The sequence below is a fragment of the Hylobates moloch genome, unplaced genomic scaffold, assembly GCF_009828535.3.
Source record: "Hylobates moloch isolate HMO894 unplaced genomic scaffold, HMol_V3 SCAFFOLD_9, whole genome shotgun sequence".
Lineage (NCBI taxonomy): Eukaryota > Metazoa > Chordata > Mammalia > Primates > Hylobatidae > Hylobates > Hylobates moloch.
In genome coordinates, this window is record NW_026652284.1 from 11,809,416 (window position 1) to 11,828,193 (window position 18,778).

Consider the following 18,778-nt stretch of genomic DNA (forward strand, 5'->3'; position numbering starts at 1 on the left):
TTGTATTTTTTATGGAGACAGGGATCTCGCCGTGTTGGCCAGGCTGGTCTTGAACTCTTGGACTCGAGCCATCTGCCCGCCTAGGCCTCCCAGGGTCCTGGGATTATAGGTGTGAGCCACTGCATCCAACCCAAAAATGTTATTTTTCTTTTGCCATAAATGACTATATTAAGATCCTTGGCTTGGCCCGGTGGCTCACACCTGTAGTCTCAGCACTTTGGGAGGCCAAGGTGGGCAGATGGCCCGAGGTCAGGAGTTTGGCCAACGTGGTGAAACTCCATCTCTACTAAAAATGCAAAGATTATCTGGGCAGTGGCGGGTGCCTGTGGTCTCAGCTACTTGGGAGGCTGAAACAGGAGAATCACTTGGGCCTGGGAGGTGGAGGCTGCAGTGAGCCAAGACCACTCCATTACACTCCAGCCTGGGCAACAAGAGCGAGACTTTGTCTCAAAAAAAAAAAAAAAAGTCCTTGATGAAATTTTAAGAAACTCTTGATTAAAATAATATTATTGTATAAATGTTTAAAAAAAAAACACACACACACACAGTTCAGGATAGGCAGTTCAGGTCGCATGGTGACTTGATGACCCATAGTCAAACGTTCATTTTCCACCAAAGCCCAGTAACAGGCCAAGAGCTGTCTCTCAAAAGGAGAGTAGTTATCTGCAGAAGACGGCAGGGCCTTCCTCCAAAATCCTAGAGGCCTCTGCTGTGATTCACCTATGGGGGCCTGCCAAAGGCTCCAAACAGCATTCGTATCTGCCACTGACACCTCAAGCACCATTGGATCTGCTGGGTCATATGGCCCAGATGGCAGAGCAGCTTGCACAGCAGCCTGGACCTGTTGCAGAGTCTTTTCCTGTTCTGGACCCCACTCAAAACTGGCAGCCTTTTGGGTCACTTAATAAATGGGCTGGAGTAATACACCCAAATGAGGAATGTGTTGCCTCCAAAATCCAAATAGGCCCACTAGGCATTGTACCTCTTTCTTGGTTGTAGGAGGGGCCAAACGCAGCAACTCCTTTAACTTAGAAGGAATGTGTTGGCAGGCCACACACCACTAGATCCCTAGCAATTTTGCTGAGGTAGAAGTTCCCTGAATTTTAGTCGGATTTATTTCCCATCCTCTGGCACTCAAAGGTCTCACCAATAAGTCCAGTGTGTTTGCTACTTCTTGCTCACTGGATCCAATCTGCATAATGTCAACAGTGTAATGGACCAGTGCGATATTTTGTGGAAGCAAAAAGCCATCAAGGTCTCTCCAAATAAGATTATGACACAAAGCTGGAGAGTTGATATACCCCTGCGGTAGGACAGTAAAGGTATATTGCTAGCTTTGCCAGCTGAAGGCAGATTGCTTCTGGTAGGCCTTGTGGACAGGAATGGAGAAAAAGGCATTTGCCAAGTCAGTGGCTGCATACCAGGTACCAGGAGATGTGTTAATTTGCTCAAGCAGTGAAACCCCACATCTGGTACAGCAGCTGCAATTGGAGTCACCATTTGGTTAAGCTTACGATAATCCACTGTCATTCTCCAAGAACCATCTGTCTTCTGCATGGGCCAAATGGAAGAGTTGAACAAGGATGTGGTGGGAATCACCACCCCTGCGTCTTTCAAGTCCTTGATAGTGGCACTAATCTCCACAATCCCTCCAGGGATGTGATACAGTTTTTGGTTTACTATTTTTCTAGGTAGAGGCAGCTCTAACGGCTTCCATTTGGCCTTTCCCATCGTACTAGCCCTAACCCTACCAGTCAGGGAGCCAATGTGGGGGTTCTGCCAGCTGTTAAGTATGTCTATGCCAATTATGCATTCTGGCACTGGGGACATGACCACAGGATGAGTCTGGGGACCCAGTGGACCCACTGTAAGTCAGGCCTGAGCTAAAACTCCATTAATTACTTGACCTCCATAAGCCCCTACTTTAACTGGAGGGCAAAATGACATTTTGGGTCCCCTGAAATCAACGTCAGCTCAGAGCCAGTGTCCTGTATCCCCGAAATGTCTGATCCTTTCCCTTTCCCCAATGCACAGTTACCCTGGTAAAAGGCTGGAAGTCTACTTGGGGAAGGATGGGAGAAAGATTCACTGCATAAATTGTCAGTGATGTAGTGGGGTCCTTCCTCAAGGGGATCCGGCCTCCCCTTCATTCAAGGGGTTCTGGGTCTGTAAACTGGCTCAAGTCTAGAAATTGACTGAGGGGCCATGATTCTTTGTTTTTATAATTCAAACTAGTTTTTTGTCCATTCAACCTAGAAGTTTTCTGCTTGTATAAATTAAGTAGGAATGCAGCAGGCTTCCTATCAATTTCACTTCTAGGACCACCATGATTAATTAGCCAGTGCCAGAGCTCTACATGAGTCAGACTGTTCTGATTGCCACTTTGCCTCTTTTGTGCATTATGGTAGCTATGCCCACCTTGCCTTTGATGATCGAGTGCTGCCACTTGGCAACCTGCCACCTCGGGATCCAGTTATCCCCATTGTATTTAAATTTTGTAGCTAATGATTGCTGTCCCCACCGTTAGATCTGACATACAGAGAAAAGCAATTACAGGGCTCTTCAGAGATGCAGGTGCTGCCCTTACAAATCTGTTCCGCAAGGCATTGGTCAAGGGTGTATCTTCTGGACCCTCCCAGCTGGGATGAGTAGGTCTGAAGTGGCTAATCCACTCCAGCATCCCAATCTCCCTAAGCCTTTGGATCCCTTCCTATACATTAAACCAAAAGAGATCACACATTTCCAGCTCACTCACAGTGGGCCATCTTTTAATCTATATTTCAGCTAACCAAGTAAATAAACTATTAGAACCTTTTTTACCTCTCCAAGCTGCAACATTAAAAGCAGAGTGCCTACTTAGTGGGCCGAGATCAATAAAGCCTGATCCAACCCTATGTTCCTTCCGCTATTATCCCATACCTTTAATATCCATTCCCATATCTGTTCTCCAGATTTCTGTCTGTATAAATTAGAGAACTCAAACTTTTTTTTTCGAGTGTAGTACACCTCCTCATGAGTCACACTCTCAACCTCACATCTAGGGGCCTGCCGGGACTTTAGGTCTAGAAGCAAAGGGGTGTTGGGGGTGACTCCTGAGGAGAGTCAACATTATTTTTCCTGGCAACTGCCTCAAGGAGGTCATCACTGTTGTCTCAGGCAGCATAGGATTCATCTCCTCAGACAAAAGTGGAAAGCTGATGACAGCATGGGTCGAGGAGGGGATGTTGCCACTGCTGGGGATGGGGAAGCTCTTCCTTCTGGCAAAAAAGGCTCATCAGAGTTTACAAACTCAGTTTCCCCGAGCTTCATCACAGTCCTCCCACACATCCCCATTCCAAGTCGCAGGGTCCCATTCTTTTCCAATCAGTGCCCTCACTTTAACAGTAGACACCTGGTGAGGCTGTGCGTGCATCTTTCGTTGCAGGTTAGCCACTTGCATGATAAGAGCTTGTGTCTGTTTTTCCACAATTTCAGCTCTTTCTCTGCAGAAGATAAGACTCTCACTTAGGGCAATCTTAGCAGTTTTGAGGCTCAGTATCTGCTTCTGAAGCTGGGAGACAGAATCCCTGAGTTCATCATTTTCTTTCATCACTTTGTCCACTGAACTTAGGAGCAACCAACCAGCTTCATTATGTTACTTGGTTTTCTACATCTGGCCAGAGGTATTATGTATAGAGTCACTAAAATCCTTGCCTCTCGTGAGAGGTGAATCAGGAGTGTCAAATGCATTTATTTTGCATAATTCTCCAAACGGTTCACGCCAAGGACTATCAATATTCTCCATGCTATTAGAAGTACAGTCCTTAGCATTTTTGGGTCTAATCATATTAAGCAGCCAACTCCAGAAACCCCAAAGCCAATGAAAGAACTCTATCCTTAATATTCTGTTCTTCTAGAACCACTCCTGGTACCAAAATGTGTATTAGTCAGGGTTCTCTTAGAGGGATAGAACTAATAGGAGATATATATATATATATATCGGTAAGATATTTAAGATCAATACAATTAATAAGCCTCTAACCAGTCTGAGCAGGAGAAAAAGAGAAGACACAGATTATTAATATCAGGAATGAGAGAGATGCCAGACAAACCAAATACTGACAAGTCTGGGGATGGGACTCCTGGGGGAGCTGCAAACTCCTTCTGGCTCCTGGAGTGTCGGCTAGGACTGCTTTGTTTTCAGTATGACTGTAGGGCGGTTGGTTTTCAAGGCTACTGTGGAGCTGGGGTGGGGGTAAAGAGAATAGGACAAATTAAAATGCCACAGAGCTCGCTGTTCTTACTGAGTTTCAGCTTATTTTCTTGAATAAATGCTCCTTAGATTGTTGCAAGTTTTTTATTAACTTTCGGAGTTCTGAAAAAGTTGACTTTTACAATTTTTGGCAGAGTACTGTTACTGTGCTATCAAAACAACGTCTATCTGTTTGTAACATCATACTTGGAATGCTTTTCCTTTATAACCTTCATCAAAGTTTAAATATGTTCAGGACACTAGTTCCTGGTAGACATTTCCAAAAGAAGAATCCAAAGCCCCAGACTGTGGTTCTTTTTCCCAAATGGACAAACTACTCCTTACTGGGAGTATATGCAATGTGTCTCCCATGACTGGGGCTCCTTCTCTCCCTTAACATGTCATGCAGTTCCATCCAGATTGTCGAGGCCAGAACCTCTTTTCAGAAGAAATTTTTCTTTTATTATATATCACAAATAACAAAGAATTCAGGCTAATCGTATCCTATTTATTTGTGCACAAATAGTTAATATCTTACAGCTATTTTTCTTTGTCCTCCTTTTTTTGACCTTACAGAGACAATTCAAGGAACCATTTGCTGTTCATTAGTTTCTTTAACTTTATTCTTTACTTTAAAAAGTTGTTTGTTTGTTTATTTATTTTGAGACAGAGTCTCACTCTGTCGCCCAGGCTGGAGTGCAGTGGTGCGATTTCTGCTTACTGCTTACCTCCGCCTCCCGGGTTCAAGTGATCCTCCAGCTTCAGCCTCCCGAATAGATGGGATTACAGGTGCCTGCCACCATGCCCAGCAATTTTTGTAGTTTTTAGTAGAGACAAGGTTTCACTATGTTGGCCAGGCTGGTCTCGAACTCCTGACCTCAGGTGATGTGCACACCTTGGCCTCCCAGAGTGCTGGGATTACAGGCGTGAGCCACCACGCCCGGCCAAAAAGTTGTTTTTTCTTATAATACCTCTTTATGTGATGTATGCTGCAAATCATAGAAAATAAGCAGGTTTGTATTTTACTGTGATTACAGTGCTGCAAGAAGGAATTTTTAAAAACAGAAAATAGAGATCCTCTCCTTAGGGAGCATCTGATCTAATTGGGAGAATAAAACTAGCTAGAATTAGTAATTCTCAGTTATGACACCTTGTGTCAGATGTGTTTAGTGAAAGAATAAAGGAGAAGACAATATGGTCGAGCCCTTTATTGCCATTTCATATTTGGATGAGATAGGTAATGAGTCATTCATTCAGTCCATTCTTACTGAGCATCAAGTGTGTGCCCGACACTGTATTAGGTTCTGGAGATATGGTTATGACTTCAAAAAATGCAGGCTTTGCTCTTCTTGAGCCAACAGCCTAGAGAGAAAGTCAGCCAATCAATATGCAGGCAAGCAAACAAATGAATAATGACATTCTGTGATAACTGCTGTAAAGAATAGCTACTTTAGATAAAGTGCTACTTTAGAAAAAGTGGCTCAGGAAGATCTTCCTGAGGAAATGAGAGCTGAACTGAAACTTGGAGGAATAGAATGAGCAAATGATAGAGATGGTCACTAGGAAAACCATTTCAGGCAATTCAGAGACCCTGAGGAAGGAAGGAATTGCCCACATTTTAGAAACAATAAGGAGGCTCGAGTGAGGATGGTAGGGAACCTGAAAGAGTGGTGAGTGTGTGATGAAGTTGGAGAATTTGGTGCCAGTTCATGCAGGCCTCAGAGGCTGTGGTGAGAAGTCTGGTTTTATCCTAAGAGAAAGGAACACCACTGAAGAGTGTAAAGGAAGGGGCTGTATGACTCGATTTGTATTTTATTGAAAGATCACTTTGGCTGCTATATAGAGAATACATTGCAGGAGGAAGGAATGGAAGTAGGAAAAAATACTCCAAGTCTCTTGCCCTTATCCCTGCCCTGAGAACGAACAGAAGGAAAGTCATTTCTGGTTGTACAAACATGTCTATTTGGAAATCCCTGCAATACAATGGAGAGGTCAGAGGATTCGGTGCCAGAAATCTCTGCATTTGTATCCCACCTCTTCCACTTACAAGCTGTGCGAATGAGGGCAAGTAATTTAACTTTTTTTCTTTCTTTCTTTTTTTTTTTTTTTTGAGACGGAGTCTCATTCTGTTGCCAACATAATTTAACTTTTCTAAGCTTCTGTCTACTTGTTTGTAAAATGAGGAGGAATAATACCTAGCTTTTAGGGGTTTAGGAAGTGATATGATAGGGCATGGGTGGAAAGTACCTGCAGATGATCTCTTAGGGGTACCCAAAAAGATGTTCTCTCCTCTTTCCTCTTCCTGGTGGTGAACTTTGATGTGAGACAGAACATGAAGATGGCTGCTTCCTGCAAGGAGCCTCTAGACATCCATGCACGTCTGAGTGTGGCAAGTGTCCTCTGTGATGGCACTGATCACGGCTGCGTAAATAGAGTCAACCCTAATGCCACTGACTTAATCGTTTCATTCCCGAGAAGGGAGTTGACTTTAGTAGAGGAAACTGTTACAATTTGGTAGGCATTTGAGCTCCTGGTTCTCTAATTTAAATTGTCTTGAAGGAATTTGGAGCGAGAGAGAAGCATCGATAGCATAGTGTTTAGGAGTGCTGGTCTTGGGGTCAGACAGACCGGGATTCAAGTTCTAGTTCTGCCACTGACCAGCAGTGTGACCCTAAGCAAGGGCCTCTCTTCTCAGCTTCTTCATCTGTAATATAAGGACAGAGCTCATGAAGTTGTCATAAGGACTGCAGCAAACCCTTAGTTTAACCACCAGCATTACAGGTATGATGTGACTTGAGATCACGCATATGAAGTGGCTAGCATGGAGCTTCACACATAGTATCATCTGTTTTATTTTTTTAATTAATTTTTTTTCGTTCAGCAGGTCGTGGACTTAAAACATTACTTTTTTCAAATAGTTTTTTATTTTTATTTTTATTTTTTTTGAGATGGAGTCTGTCTCTGTTGCCCAGGCTGGATGGAGTGCAGTGGCGCTATCTCGGCTCGCTGCAACCTCTGCCTCCTGGGTTCAAGCGATTCTCCTGCCTCAGCCTCCTGAGTAGCTGGGATTACAGGGGCCCACCACCACGCCCAGCTAATTTTTGTATTTGTAGTAGAGACGGGGTTTCATCATGTTGGCCAGGCTGGTCTCAAACTCCTGACCTCGTGATCCACCCACCGCAACCTCTCAAAGTGCTGGGATTACAGGTGTGAGCCACCGTGCCTGGCCAATAGTTGATTTTTTAACCAATGAACAAAAATTGTATATAGTTGGCTGGGCACGGTGGCTCATGCCTGTAATCCCAGCACTTTGGGAGGCCAAGGTGGGCAGATCACCTGAGGTCAGGAGTTCAAGACCAACCTGACCAACATGGAGAAACCCCGTCTCTACTAAAAATATAAAATTAGCCGGGCATAGTGGTGCATGCCTGTAATCCCAGCTACTCAGGAGGCTGAGGCAGGAGAATCGCTTGAATCCAGGAGGCAGAGGTTGCAGTGAGCCAGGATTCCGCCACTGCACTTCAGCCTGGGCAACAAGAGTGAAACTCTGTCTCAAAAAAAAAAAAAAAATTGTATATATTCATTGTGTACAACATGATGTTTGGCGATATTTTTATGTTGTGGAATGGCTAAATTGAGCTAATATATGTATTGCCTCACGTACTTATTTTTTTGAGGTGAGAAAACAAAATCTATTCTCTTAGAAAAGCACTCCCCTAATGAAATTTAGCGTCTGTTATTATGACTGCTTACTTTATTATGACTGCCCTTTTGTGAGCTGCCATTGAGATCGAGTGAAATGACAAGGGTACTTTCTGAGCAACCTGCTCATTATGAGGCCCCACTCAAGCGTAAAAATGGAAACTGAGCCACTGGTCTGTTTTTGTTTTTGCTTTGCTACCTCTTCGTGGCCATAGGTGGACAATCAGCTCATTGGTACTACGCAGCCCTTCATGCTCTATGTGACTCCCCTGAGCAATGAGAATGAGGTCATCGAGACCGGCCCAGCTGTGCAAGTCAACGCAGTGAAGTTCCCCAGTAAGAGTGCACTGACCAACATCTACAAGGTGGGCTGGTGGAGGAGGCTGGTGGGTTGATGCCATGCTGGAACGTTGATTTGTTCTCTCACAGCCAAGTCTCAGAGCAGCAGTGCTGGGTGCTGATGGGAATAGCTCTGCAGGGTTAAGCCACATGTGACATAATAGATTGTTTGGAGGAATTGAAGGAACTCCTCCTTCTGGCCCTTTGTATTCTCAGTTGTGTTTTCAGTAACCTTGCAGGTGATAGTTTGATGGTACTGAGTCCATATGGGCCAGAGTCCATATTCATCAGAGTGAAGTCACTGTAGGAAAGTATAGCATCTTCTAGATAGGTCAGGACCAGGCATGATCCAGATCTATTATTAAAAATAGAATAACCCCAGCTGGGCTCACTGGCTCTCACCTGTAATCTCAGCACTTTGGGAGGCTAAGGCGGGCGGATCTCTTGAGCCCAGGAGTTTGAGACCAGCTTGGGAAACATGGTGAAACCCCATTTCTATAAAAAATACAAAAATTAGCTGGACGTGGTGGCAAGCACCTGTAGTCGCAACTACTTACTTAGCAGGCTGAGGTGGGAGGTCCTGAGCCTGGGAGTTCGAGGCTACAGTGAGCTGCGATCACGCCACTGCACTCCAGCCTGGGTGACAGAGTGAGATGTGCACCTATGCGCGCGCGCGCGCGCACACACACACACACACACACACACACACACACAGAATAACCCTGAAATATTGGGAAAGGGCTATGATGGGTCTGACCTTGAGACAGACGTGCTGCTACCTAAGTTACCACACTGTTTACCAAAAGCAGATAGTTACAAATGATAAACTTTCTTTCTTGGAGGGGTCTCCACACACAAGCTAGCTGTTCCAACAGCAAACTCTGGAAAAGTGGAAGCTGACCAGGGGTTACTTCCCATATTTCTGGTCCTTTATCACCAGTGCTGATGGGACCAAGCCTGCCTGTAGCCCTCGGATCCACAAGCCCAGCCATGCTGCTCCTTAAATTAGCTGCCATCCATGGGAGCACACACCATAAAGTTCATCCACCACAGTGCATCTGAGGCTGGAATCCTGACTAATGAGGCCCAGATTGCCTGGGAATCAAACAGTAGAATGGCAAACCATCTATTAAACATCTTTTGGAGTTTTTAGTTAATCACAACAATATAGAGAGAGATAACCCGGAAATAATTTGGCATTACAGTTATAAAGCCACATGATAAATGAAAGCATACCATGTCATTGAGGCCTTCTTAATAGCACAGATGAATGTTCCTTCTGGTGTTCACACTTTAAATCAGAATTTCTTTATCTCTAGCATCTGATGATCACAGCTCAGAGATTCACAGTACAAATTGAGGAGAAACTGCTCCTCAAGCTGCTAAGTTTCTTTGGCTACGATCAAGCAGAATCAGGTAATGTTGAATATTCTACATCTGTGTTTGGGAATTGGTCCAAAGATGATATTTTTGAGTATGTTTGTAAAAGTAGGTAGCCCCTTGGTATCTGATAGGCTCCCTTTCCACATCTCAGCCTGAGCTAGGAAGCTAAGGCTTGTGTTTCAGTTGTGCTTTTTCAAAGTATTACTTGTTGTCTGAGTTATCTCTGTGAACTAAAGGAGCCATTCAGAGGGTCTTCTGGAATCCTGGAGTATCCGGTGGTACACCTTTGGGAAGCAATATACTATTCCTCTTTGCTTTGCATTTTTTTGATTCATCTGCTCTAGGATGACAGAAATGATGTTAGTCATTTAGCAAACCACTTTGTTTCCTAACCTTTGTTTATTAAACAGACTCCAGGCCAAGAATCAGAAATCCCTTTGGCAGTTCCTTTGGTTTAGTTGAGAAAATAAAATTGGCTATCCTCAATTCATTAACTTTTGACATCCAAACCCTTGTGCCTTTCTGTAATTACAAAGGTTTCTACTTATTTATTCTCTTCTTTGTAGAAGGGAGTAAGATAAGCTATTGAAAAGCCCAGGTTTCCAGCAGTGCTACAGAAATAATTGAGCTGTTGCTTCTTTTTATCACAGCCTTTCCTCCCGCTCTTAGATGGGCTTTTCATGGCTGTGTATACAGCTTAGAAAAAAGTCGATAATACTCAGTCTTTCAGAGCCTAAACTAAATATTGAGCCTGAAGAAATGATAAGAAAGAGGCTTTTATGTTTATCTGCCCATGTTGGCTAGAGAAAAAAAATCACTGGGAATGTGTGTACACATGTACATACATACGCACAATGCAAGAAAAATATTTTTATTCTTTTTATCCCAGATTTAGAATTTAAGCTTTAAGAGTATTTGGGATCAAGAGCAAGATCCTGTCTATTTAATGCTGTGTTTTCCACTTTGGGTTGGAACGCCTGTGTTTATTTGTATTCAGACAGCTACTTGGGAGCCTGCCTGCCAGGTATCCATTCTGTTTTGGTACCTTCCTGGGAAGTTTTACTTTAAATTTGATTCGACATGCTTTTCTTGTAAATTTTCTTATAAGTTGCTGTAATAAATTTCTCCTCAAGCATGGATTTAGACTTTTGTAAAATCCTTGCCTGCCTTTCATTGAAGTGGGAGCTGACTAAGAGGTTGCTTCCCATATTTTTGGTATGTTGTCACCAGTGCTGATGGGATGGGACAGAGGCAGCATGCAGCCCTCAGATCCACAAGCCCAGTCCTGCTGCTCCTTAAAGTACCTGCCATCCTGTCTGTAGCTGTTTCTGCTTCCTCAGCATAAATGGGCAGGTCTCTGTTGCAGTATCATTTTTCTGTAAGTAGCACTGATAATAGCTTACAACATAAATGTGTTTGATAAATAGGTATGTACAAGCTCTCTGGTTTTATTTCCAAGGCACGTGAAGCCAAGGCAAAATATGCTGCCCAGTTGGATGTGCATACGGCATCAATTGCAAAGAGCACATTGCTGTGTTGTAGCCCATGCTACTCCTTTTATTTCATGAGATGGCAAGTAAAAAAATCTGCCTTCATTGTCCTATTTAAATGGATGTCCACCATTTGGGAGACAGGGCGCTGCTTGTAGTGATATTACGTCTTTACAGCCCGCAGCCTGATTCTTTTTCAGGCATTATGTTTCACTCAGATTCATGAATTGGTGATACTCATTTTGATTCAGTTACACTGCACTCCAAGACCTTATTTGGATATGATCCTAGGAAAATAAATTTAGATAATCTGGGTCATTGATAATAACATTGCTAAGAAATACACCTGTGGCCTTTGGCTTTTCCATCTGGATGATTTTTTCCAAAGATGACATCTGTTGGATGGTATAGAGTCACGAGTTAACATGCTAGTCTTCTTTTTCGATAAACAACACAAAACAGATCTACTGTCACAAAGAATGGCATCAGAATACTATACACGTCACTGTACCCTCACAAACTAAATTGAGAGTGATAGATGGTTTTCTTTTTTTTGATGATTTTTTTCAATGTGAATACAAGTGTTTGGATCATGAGACTAAGAAATTCTTTTTTTTTTTTTAATTCTTCCTTTGTACCAGAGGTGGAAAAATATGATGAAAACCTCCATGAAAAGGCAGCTGAGCAAGGTGGAACACCAATTCGATACTACTTTGAAAATCTCAAAATCAGCATTCCTCAGATGAAGCTAAGTGTGTTCACCTCCAACAAGCTCCCGTTGGATCTTAAGGTGAGCTGCTATTTGGGTAAATGTTTTTAGATGATTTTTCCTTGGAAAAGAATGAGTGTGTTTACTATTTGTTGTTTGTTGTTGTGTGTGTGTGTGCTTTTTTTTGCCCCTCATCATCATTCATAGCAGACATTTTATTTTTATAGATTTCCTTTTTCAGAAGGTTTATTGACTTACGTGTATTTGTCTTTTTTAAAAAAAAATTTAAATATGACATTGCCAAAGATCAAGGAGTAGCTCAAGAGATTCACAGATAATTCTGTAAAACCCATTTGCTGTCTGTTTAGCTCCTGGCTTACCTCAGTGAGATAAAAGCCTTTTTCCTAAAGTTGTGTCCAGGATCAAGAGAAAAAGCAAAGTCAAGACGGCATCTTCCTTTTGTGCCCGAGGCCTGCTCACCTTCCTACTTCTCTCTTTCTAAGTATCCACCTCTTTTTGAATGATTGTCACTAGGAGTGTCTACTAGGAGTGTTTAAAGTAGACTCAGCCCACTTACCCACTGGGATGTGGCCTCCTCTACCACCACATCAGGATGAAACCCTTAGACCATCTTGATGACTACTTACTAGACACAGCCTGAGCACCATCTTCATTTTCAGCAATAAAGTTTATCTTCATTAAGGAAGAAAGCTGGGATTCAAATCCAAGCCTGTCTGACTCTAAAGTCTATTTTTTTTTCCACTATACTATGCTTCCCCATAGAACATAAGGAACCAGAGAATTTTAGACCTGTGAGTCCTCAATGATGTACTTGCTTGGTAGACAGGGAAATTGAAGTTCAAAGTGTTTTGTTAGTCAAGCCTGTGTGGCTAGGAAGTGATAGGAGCAGGAGTGGATCCAGGGGTGTTAGAGAGTCTTTCCTTAGTTTGAGTCAAAGTCAGCCCCCTGCGGCTTGGATCCATTGGTTCTGGTTTTTCATTCTGTTGCACTTAAAGATGATACTCATCTTCCTACTAACCACCAGTCCAGGACTCTTCTCACTGCCCCATGCTGCCTCCTCTAAGATGCTACAAGATAGTCGTCTTGCTGCGCAGGAACAGGTAGAGATATGAGCAGATAAGAAGTAAGTCTAGGGTCCTGACTTAGACGCCTGCAGGAGCTGTGCTGGTGATGCAGCGAGTGGAGCCGCACACCGGGGTGGTGTCGTGTCTGCCTGACCAGGAGTGCCTGCTCCATCTGAAGGGGCCACCACAACCCGCTCCAGCCGCTTGCTGTCATGGGGGAATGTGAACCCGGTGTTGCCAGATCTTCAGATTTTTAAAGAGAAGCCGGAAATCTGGATTTTTATGTGGACTCTCCTGGTTTTTAAACATTGGCAACCAATTCAAGTTTTTTGGTTTTTTTAAACCTTGTGGGCCTAACAAAACACATGTGTGGGCCTCATGTGGCCGTGTCTGCCAACTCACAGCTTCTAAAATCGACACACAGGTAATGAGACAGTAGTCTGGTCAACATCAGATCACATTTGGGTAAGGGTAGGGCAAGGGTGACAGCATTGGGGTGGCAAACTGGGGCCAAGCCGTAGGGAGTGCTGGTGGGGACCTGGAGCAGGAATTGGTCTTGCAGCCATCTCCGGAAGAGTGCAGCGTGCCCTTCACTCACTGCCCTGTCTACTTCATTCGCTTTAATTTCATGTTTCCCAGGAGATTAAAGATACTTATAGTTAGCATGGGAGTGAGGGGAAAACCATGGGAAAACCACTATCTTGCTAATATCCACAAGTATCCACTTGACTTGTGTGACCTTTGGAATGGGTTTGTTTGATAAAGTATATATTCACCCAGAGCACTTGGCACTTGCCCAGCAAACCAATGTGAAGCATTTCCTGAGGGTTGAGGACTTCTTGTTTTTAAAATCATCTTACTAAGAAACACAGACACCTCACTATTCCCTTCAAATTGCTCCCAGCAGAAAACTCCCCAGACTGAGAAAAGCAGTCTGATTTTCTGCAGTCGAAGTAGCTCCAGCCCCCCCAGTTACATGATGGTTGTGTGTGCACTCGGCATACAATCAACGAAATCATTTCAGTTGAATGTTTCATCTGGCACTGAATTGAAGGAACATTTTCAGGGCATTTTTCAAATCATTGTGAAACAATTACATGGAGCAGCCATGTGATGAGGTGTGTAGGGGGCACGCCGAGTGTAGTAAGTTAATGTTTCCAGCAGGGTGCGGGGAATTGGGACTAAAGAGTTAAATTCTCAGCTTGTGGGAGTCACATTTTACTGTGTCTTGAGTCTCCTAGTGGAGTCTGGGACTCATAAAATAATGTCATTTATTCAAAGAGTTTTCTAACAGAGTAATATGCCTTTATTAGTAGCTCTTAGAAAGGGTACTGTGCTCTTTCGGATGAATATATAATGGCTAAAAGTATGTGCTTAGAAAATGGAGTCCTGTCCCTGAACAGGAGTCACGAGAGCCTGACTAAAAGGTAAACCACGTCTTTGGTATTGAAGGAATAATTATCTTGATTCTCCTGACTCCAGGCCAGAAGTGAGACTGTCAGAAATCTCAGAGGGAAGTCTCTTCAGGTTTACACTGAGGGTACATTGTTGCCAGATATAGTGTCTGTTCAAAAGGACTGAAAGCAGTTTCACATGTGCTATCTCAATTGGATTCCTTAGTCTGCGATGGAAGAATGGGGAGATAATAGTCCCATTTCACAAATGCAGAGACCAAAGCACAGCATTCCTGCCTGACTCCCCATTCTCTCCATTCTCCCAAGTTTGCGTGTGAGAAAGTGGCAGAGTGATATTGAAAATGCCAGGTAGTTTATACATGTTTTTGGCTTTTTTTTAAAGATCAAAAGAGGCCAGGAGCCTTTAAAAGGTTTCATGAGGTGGCCTACAGCAGTCCTTTTTCCATTTAGAGCGTTGGGGTATTACAAAAGAAGGGCTTTAATTGAGCAATCTAGTTTGGAAGAAAACCCACATTTTAATGGTCAGAGTGAGAGGGTGGGGGTTAGGGGGAGTTTCGAACAAAGACACTATTTAAAAAGCCTAAAACTGTCTTCTCAAAGGCTTGAAATAATTTGTTGGGAAACTTCAGACCCTTTACTTTTTTCCTCCCCTCCCTAAATAAAAACCAGATTTGTTAAAAGGAAAAAAGATCCAGTATTGTTAATTGTATTTCAGAAAGTGCCAGAGAGGGAAATATCCCTGTAGTTTTAAACATTGTCCCAGGAGGGAAATAGGCAAATACCCTGCTTCACATAAACAGTCTCTATGTACCATAAATAAACCTTTAAAGAATGAATTCCAGACAGTTTTGTTTAGTGCAGGATAAACTAAGAAAGGAAAGGACATGGCCCAGGGAGTAGCTTGGGATCTGAGACCTTATGGTATATAGACAGGTATTTCTTCTTTCAACTCTATGAAGTTTCTGGAAGACTTCAGCAGTTTTCATGTGGGGAGGTAGAAATAGACAGTTTCCTATTTTTATTAGGAGCTTATGAACACAGGATTGCCTTCTCCAAAATCCATTTTATAACAGGAAACTGTCTGCTGCTTGAGTAAGTAAGCCTCAACTTTGTATACTACTGTATTTGATTAGTCATTTAGTTACTACAAGAATAAGCCCTGTTTGGCTCGTTCCCTCATCTCATCGACTTTGACTGACCAGATCAACCTGAAGGTGGCAGAATAATTCATACCATTGGGCTGTATCTCAGCTTTTTCAAATGTGGAGTCCCAAAAGCAGTAAATGACTAGGTAAGGATAACTTTTACTTAAGGGCCAGAATATTTCCTTGATTCAGACCAAGCACCTTAGTCGTTCAGAAAGGTAAATGGTGTCTATGATGAAGGTTTTGACATTTCAGTAGAGGTTTCAAAGTCTTTGCTACTTTGTGTGGTTCTTCTTTAATATTTGGTTGCAAGGACGAAGTTGGGGTATAAAAGCTTTTTACCGTAAGCCTTTGTTTTGATCTCATTTTCTCTTCTCTGAGAATAAAGTAATGCTCAAAGTAGTGTTGGCAAAACAGAATGCTGAACTGATTGTCAGTACCCTGTTTTCCCAGCGTGTTTATTTTGTGGCTCTAAGCAAAGCAGTTGAGCTTACTGAACCTCAGTTTCTCTGCCAGTGAAATGAGGAAAATAAGGCCTGCTCACATACTTTATCATCACTCACCATGAGGTGGGGTGAGGCATGGGTGAATGAATAGCAGAACATTTTTCAGGAGGAATAATATCCTCCATTCTGGCTTTCATGCTTTCTACCTAATAGGTAGTTGCTATTGTGAAAATGTACATAATTCAAGTCTAAAATCAAGTAGCTAGCCATATGACTTTAGGCCATCCACTTAACATTTCTTGTTTTATTTATACCAAAGAGAGAGAGAGGGAGAGTTAGGCTGAATTAACTTGATGTTGGACTTTTTTGGGGCGTGGGGGAGACGGGGTCTCACTCTGTCACTCAGGCTGAAGTGCAGTAGCATGATCACAGCTTACTGCAGCCTCAACCTCCTGGGCTCAGGTGATCCTCTCACCTCAGCATCCCAGGTAGCTGGGACTATAGATGCGTGCCACCACGCCTGGCTAATTTTTGTATCTTTTTGTAGAGACAGAGTTTTTACCATGTTGCCCAGGCTGGTCTCAAACTCCTGGGCTCAAGTTATCTGCCCACCTCAGCCTCCCAAAATGCTGGGATTACAGGCATGAGCCACTGGGCCCAGCTCAACTTGAAGTTGCTATTAATCTCTAAAATATTCTGAAATTACTTAGCAGGAGGTTATCAGTGACTTCCCAAGGCACCAAATCCAGTGACCTTTCTCTCTAGCCTTATCTTTGTAGCATCCTCTGCCATTTTGACATTGCTGACTTCCCTGTTCTTGACATCTGTCCCTTCTGGTTCTCCTCTTGCTCTGTTGCTTCTCTGCCTATTTCTGTTTTCTTTTATTCTACTTCTTTTCCTGATCTATATGATAAAGGTCCAGATTTTTCTCTGTGAACTGCCTGGTTATGTCACTTGTCTATTTTTCTGTCAGGTCTTTTATCTCTTCTAATTTTAGAAGCTCTTTCTAAAAGTTATGTCTTTGATGAAAGTTGCAAGTATTTTTTCTTCAGCTTTTTGTCTTTTTACTTTGCTTTTGGCGTGCACGTGTGTGTTTGTGTTTAATTATACAAGAGCTGTTTATTTTTATATTCTCAAATTTATTAGTCTTTTGCTGTTTTGAATCTAATTTTTTTTTGAAAACTACGTGTTCAGAGAAATTCTCTAGTAACAAACTGTAGAAAATGATCCCTGAAAGTATAGTCTTGAATCTGAATTTTGAATCACAAAAAAGTTTTCCCTTCTCTCTGGTTTTAAAAAATTTCACTTTCTTCCATTATATGATTTAATTTCAATTAAATGTGTTCTTGTTCCAAAATAATTTAAGGCAGTCTCAGAAGACACATGCAAAAAGATTATAAGTAAGAAAACAGAATAGAAATGTCATTAAGTTGCACATGAAATTTTAATATATAATAAAGAGACTTTAATTCAGTGGGGAGTATTTAGACTTTTCAATAGTGCTATTAGACTAAATCACAATAGAAAAAATATAAAATTAGATTTATTCTTAACACTTTAAGGATAAATTCCAAGTGAATCAGAGATTTACTGGTAATATTAGCATGAAAAAGTGTTTTTATATTCAGTAAGGAAGAGTATTTGGCATGCCTTGTAAACACCTTGAAATATCAATCATTTTAAATAAAGATATAATCAGAAAATAGACCCATATCCAGAGATTGTTAACCAGCTTATAGCAGACCCATGCTAGTTGAGAACTTCAAGAAAAGACAGATGGTGGGGGCAGGGATGGGGAGTGTCCATGTGAAGCCATTGGAAAGCTACCAAAACAGCCAGGACTGGAGAGTTCAAGATTTATGAGAGGACAGAAACTCAGTAAGGTGAGCCCAACATTTATTTTGCTTTTATTCTTGAGACTTTTTCTGATTTGTAAGCAGTGTGGGGAGAAAGGTGAAGAAGCCAAGCAGAAAGCAGCTGCCAACAGGCAGAGAATGCAAGTAAAGCTTTTGGCAGTCTCATGGGGCTAGCAAAGCAAAACTTAGACTTCATTGCTACTAAGAGAGCTGGTAATTGAAGGGCTAATATCTTACAGAGCAGGGACAGGCAGAAAACAAACCCCAATAATTTGAGGTACTTTCTTTCTTGAGATATTTGCTGATTTCTAAGTGACACAGTCTGAGAGAAATCAAGCAAAAAGTGGCAGCTAAGAGGCTGAAGAACTTAAACAGTCTTTTCAGCAGTTTTGTGGTACCAGGGAGATTAAAAGTGGAGGAATGGCATTGGTTTTCATTGAGACTGCTAAAGGACTACACCAGGCCTCATAAGGACTGAAACACACCAGAACTTAGATAAAGACTGAAACACAGCCTTGAGAAAATCCAAACCCTGGTTGATTTAGGCGTTATGCTTCTTACTCTAACTGCCTGCCAGAAGCTAAAAACTCATCCAAAGTCTCTGTAAGTTTTCATACAAAATGTTGCATTCAGTCACAAATTACCAGGCCAAGATGAGATGAGACCAAGAGAAAAAACACACACTAGAAACAGAACCATAGATAAACTGGATGTTGGTATTTTTAGACAGAGAATTGAAAATACTATGAATGTAGCTAAGAAGTTTACCAGAAAACTATAATTTTTTAAAAAAATTTATCAAATAATAAGGGAAAATGATAGACCAGCACTTTTTCATGAATATGGAAGAAAGAAATCTGAACAAAATATTAGTAAATCAAAAACAGAAATATTTAAGAAGGCTAATGTAACCAAATTGGGTTTTTTCCTGGAATGCACATTCAGTTTCACATTTGCAGATAAATTTGGTAATTTAC

The 18,778-nt window shown here is 42.1% G+C and overlaps 1 protein-coding gene and 1 pseudogene across 8 annotated transcripts in view; one reads left to right on the forward strand and one right to left on the reverse strand.

Moving 5' to 3' along the window:
• Window positions 1–18,778, forward strand: part of VPS13D (vacuolar protein sorting 13 homolog D) — a 284,007-nt gene that overhangs the window by 163,031 nt on the left and 102,198 nt on the right. For all 8 annotated transcript variants that reach the window (XM_032758968.2, XM_032758969.2, XM_032758970.2 and 5 more), the window contains 3 exons: window positions 8,149–8,298; window positions 9,592–9,688; window positions 11,787–11,935. In XM_032758968.2, coding sequence (XP_032614859.1) covers window positions 8,149–8,298; window positions 9,592–9,688; window positions 11,787–11,935 — 396 coding nt within the window. The remainder of the gene's footprint in view (window positions 1–8,148; window positions 8,299–9,591; window positions 9,689–11,786; window positions 11,936–18,778) is intronic.
• Window positions 17,107–17,191, reverse strand: LOC116814061 (small nucleolar RNA U3; annotated as a pseudogene).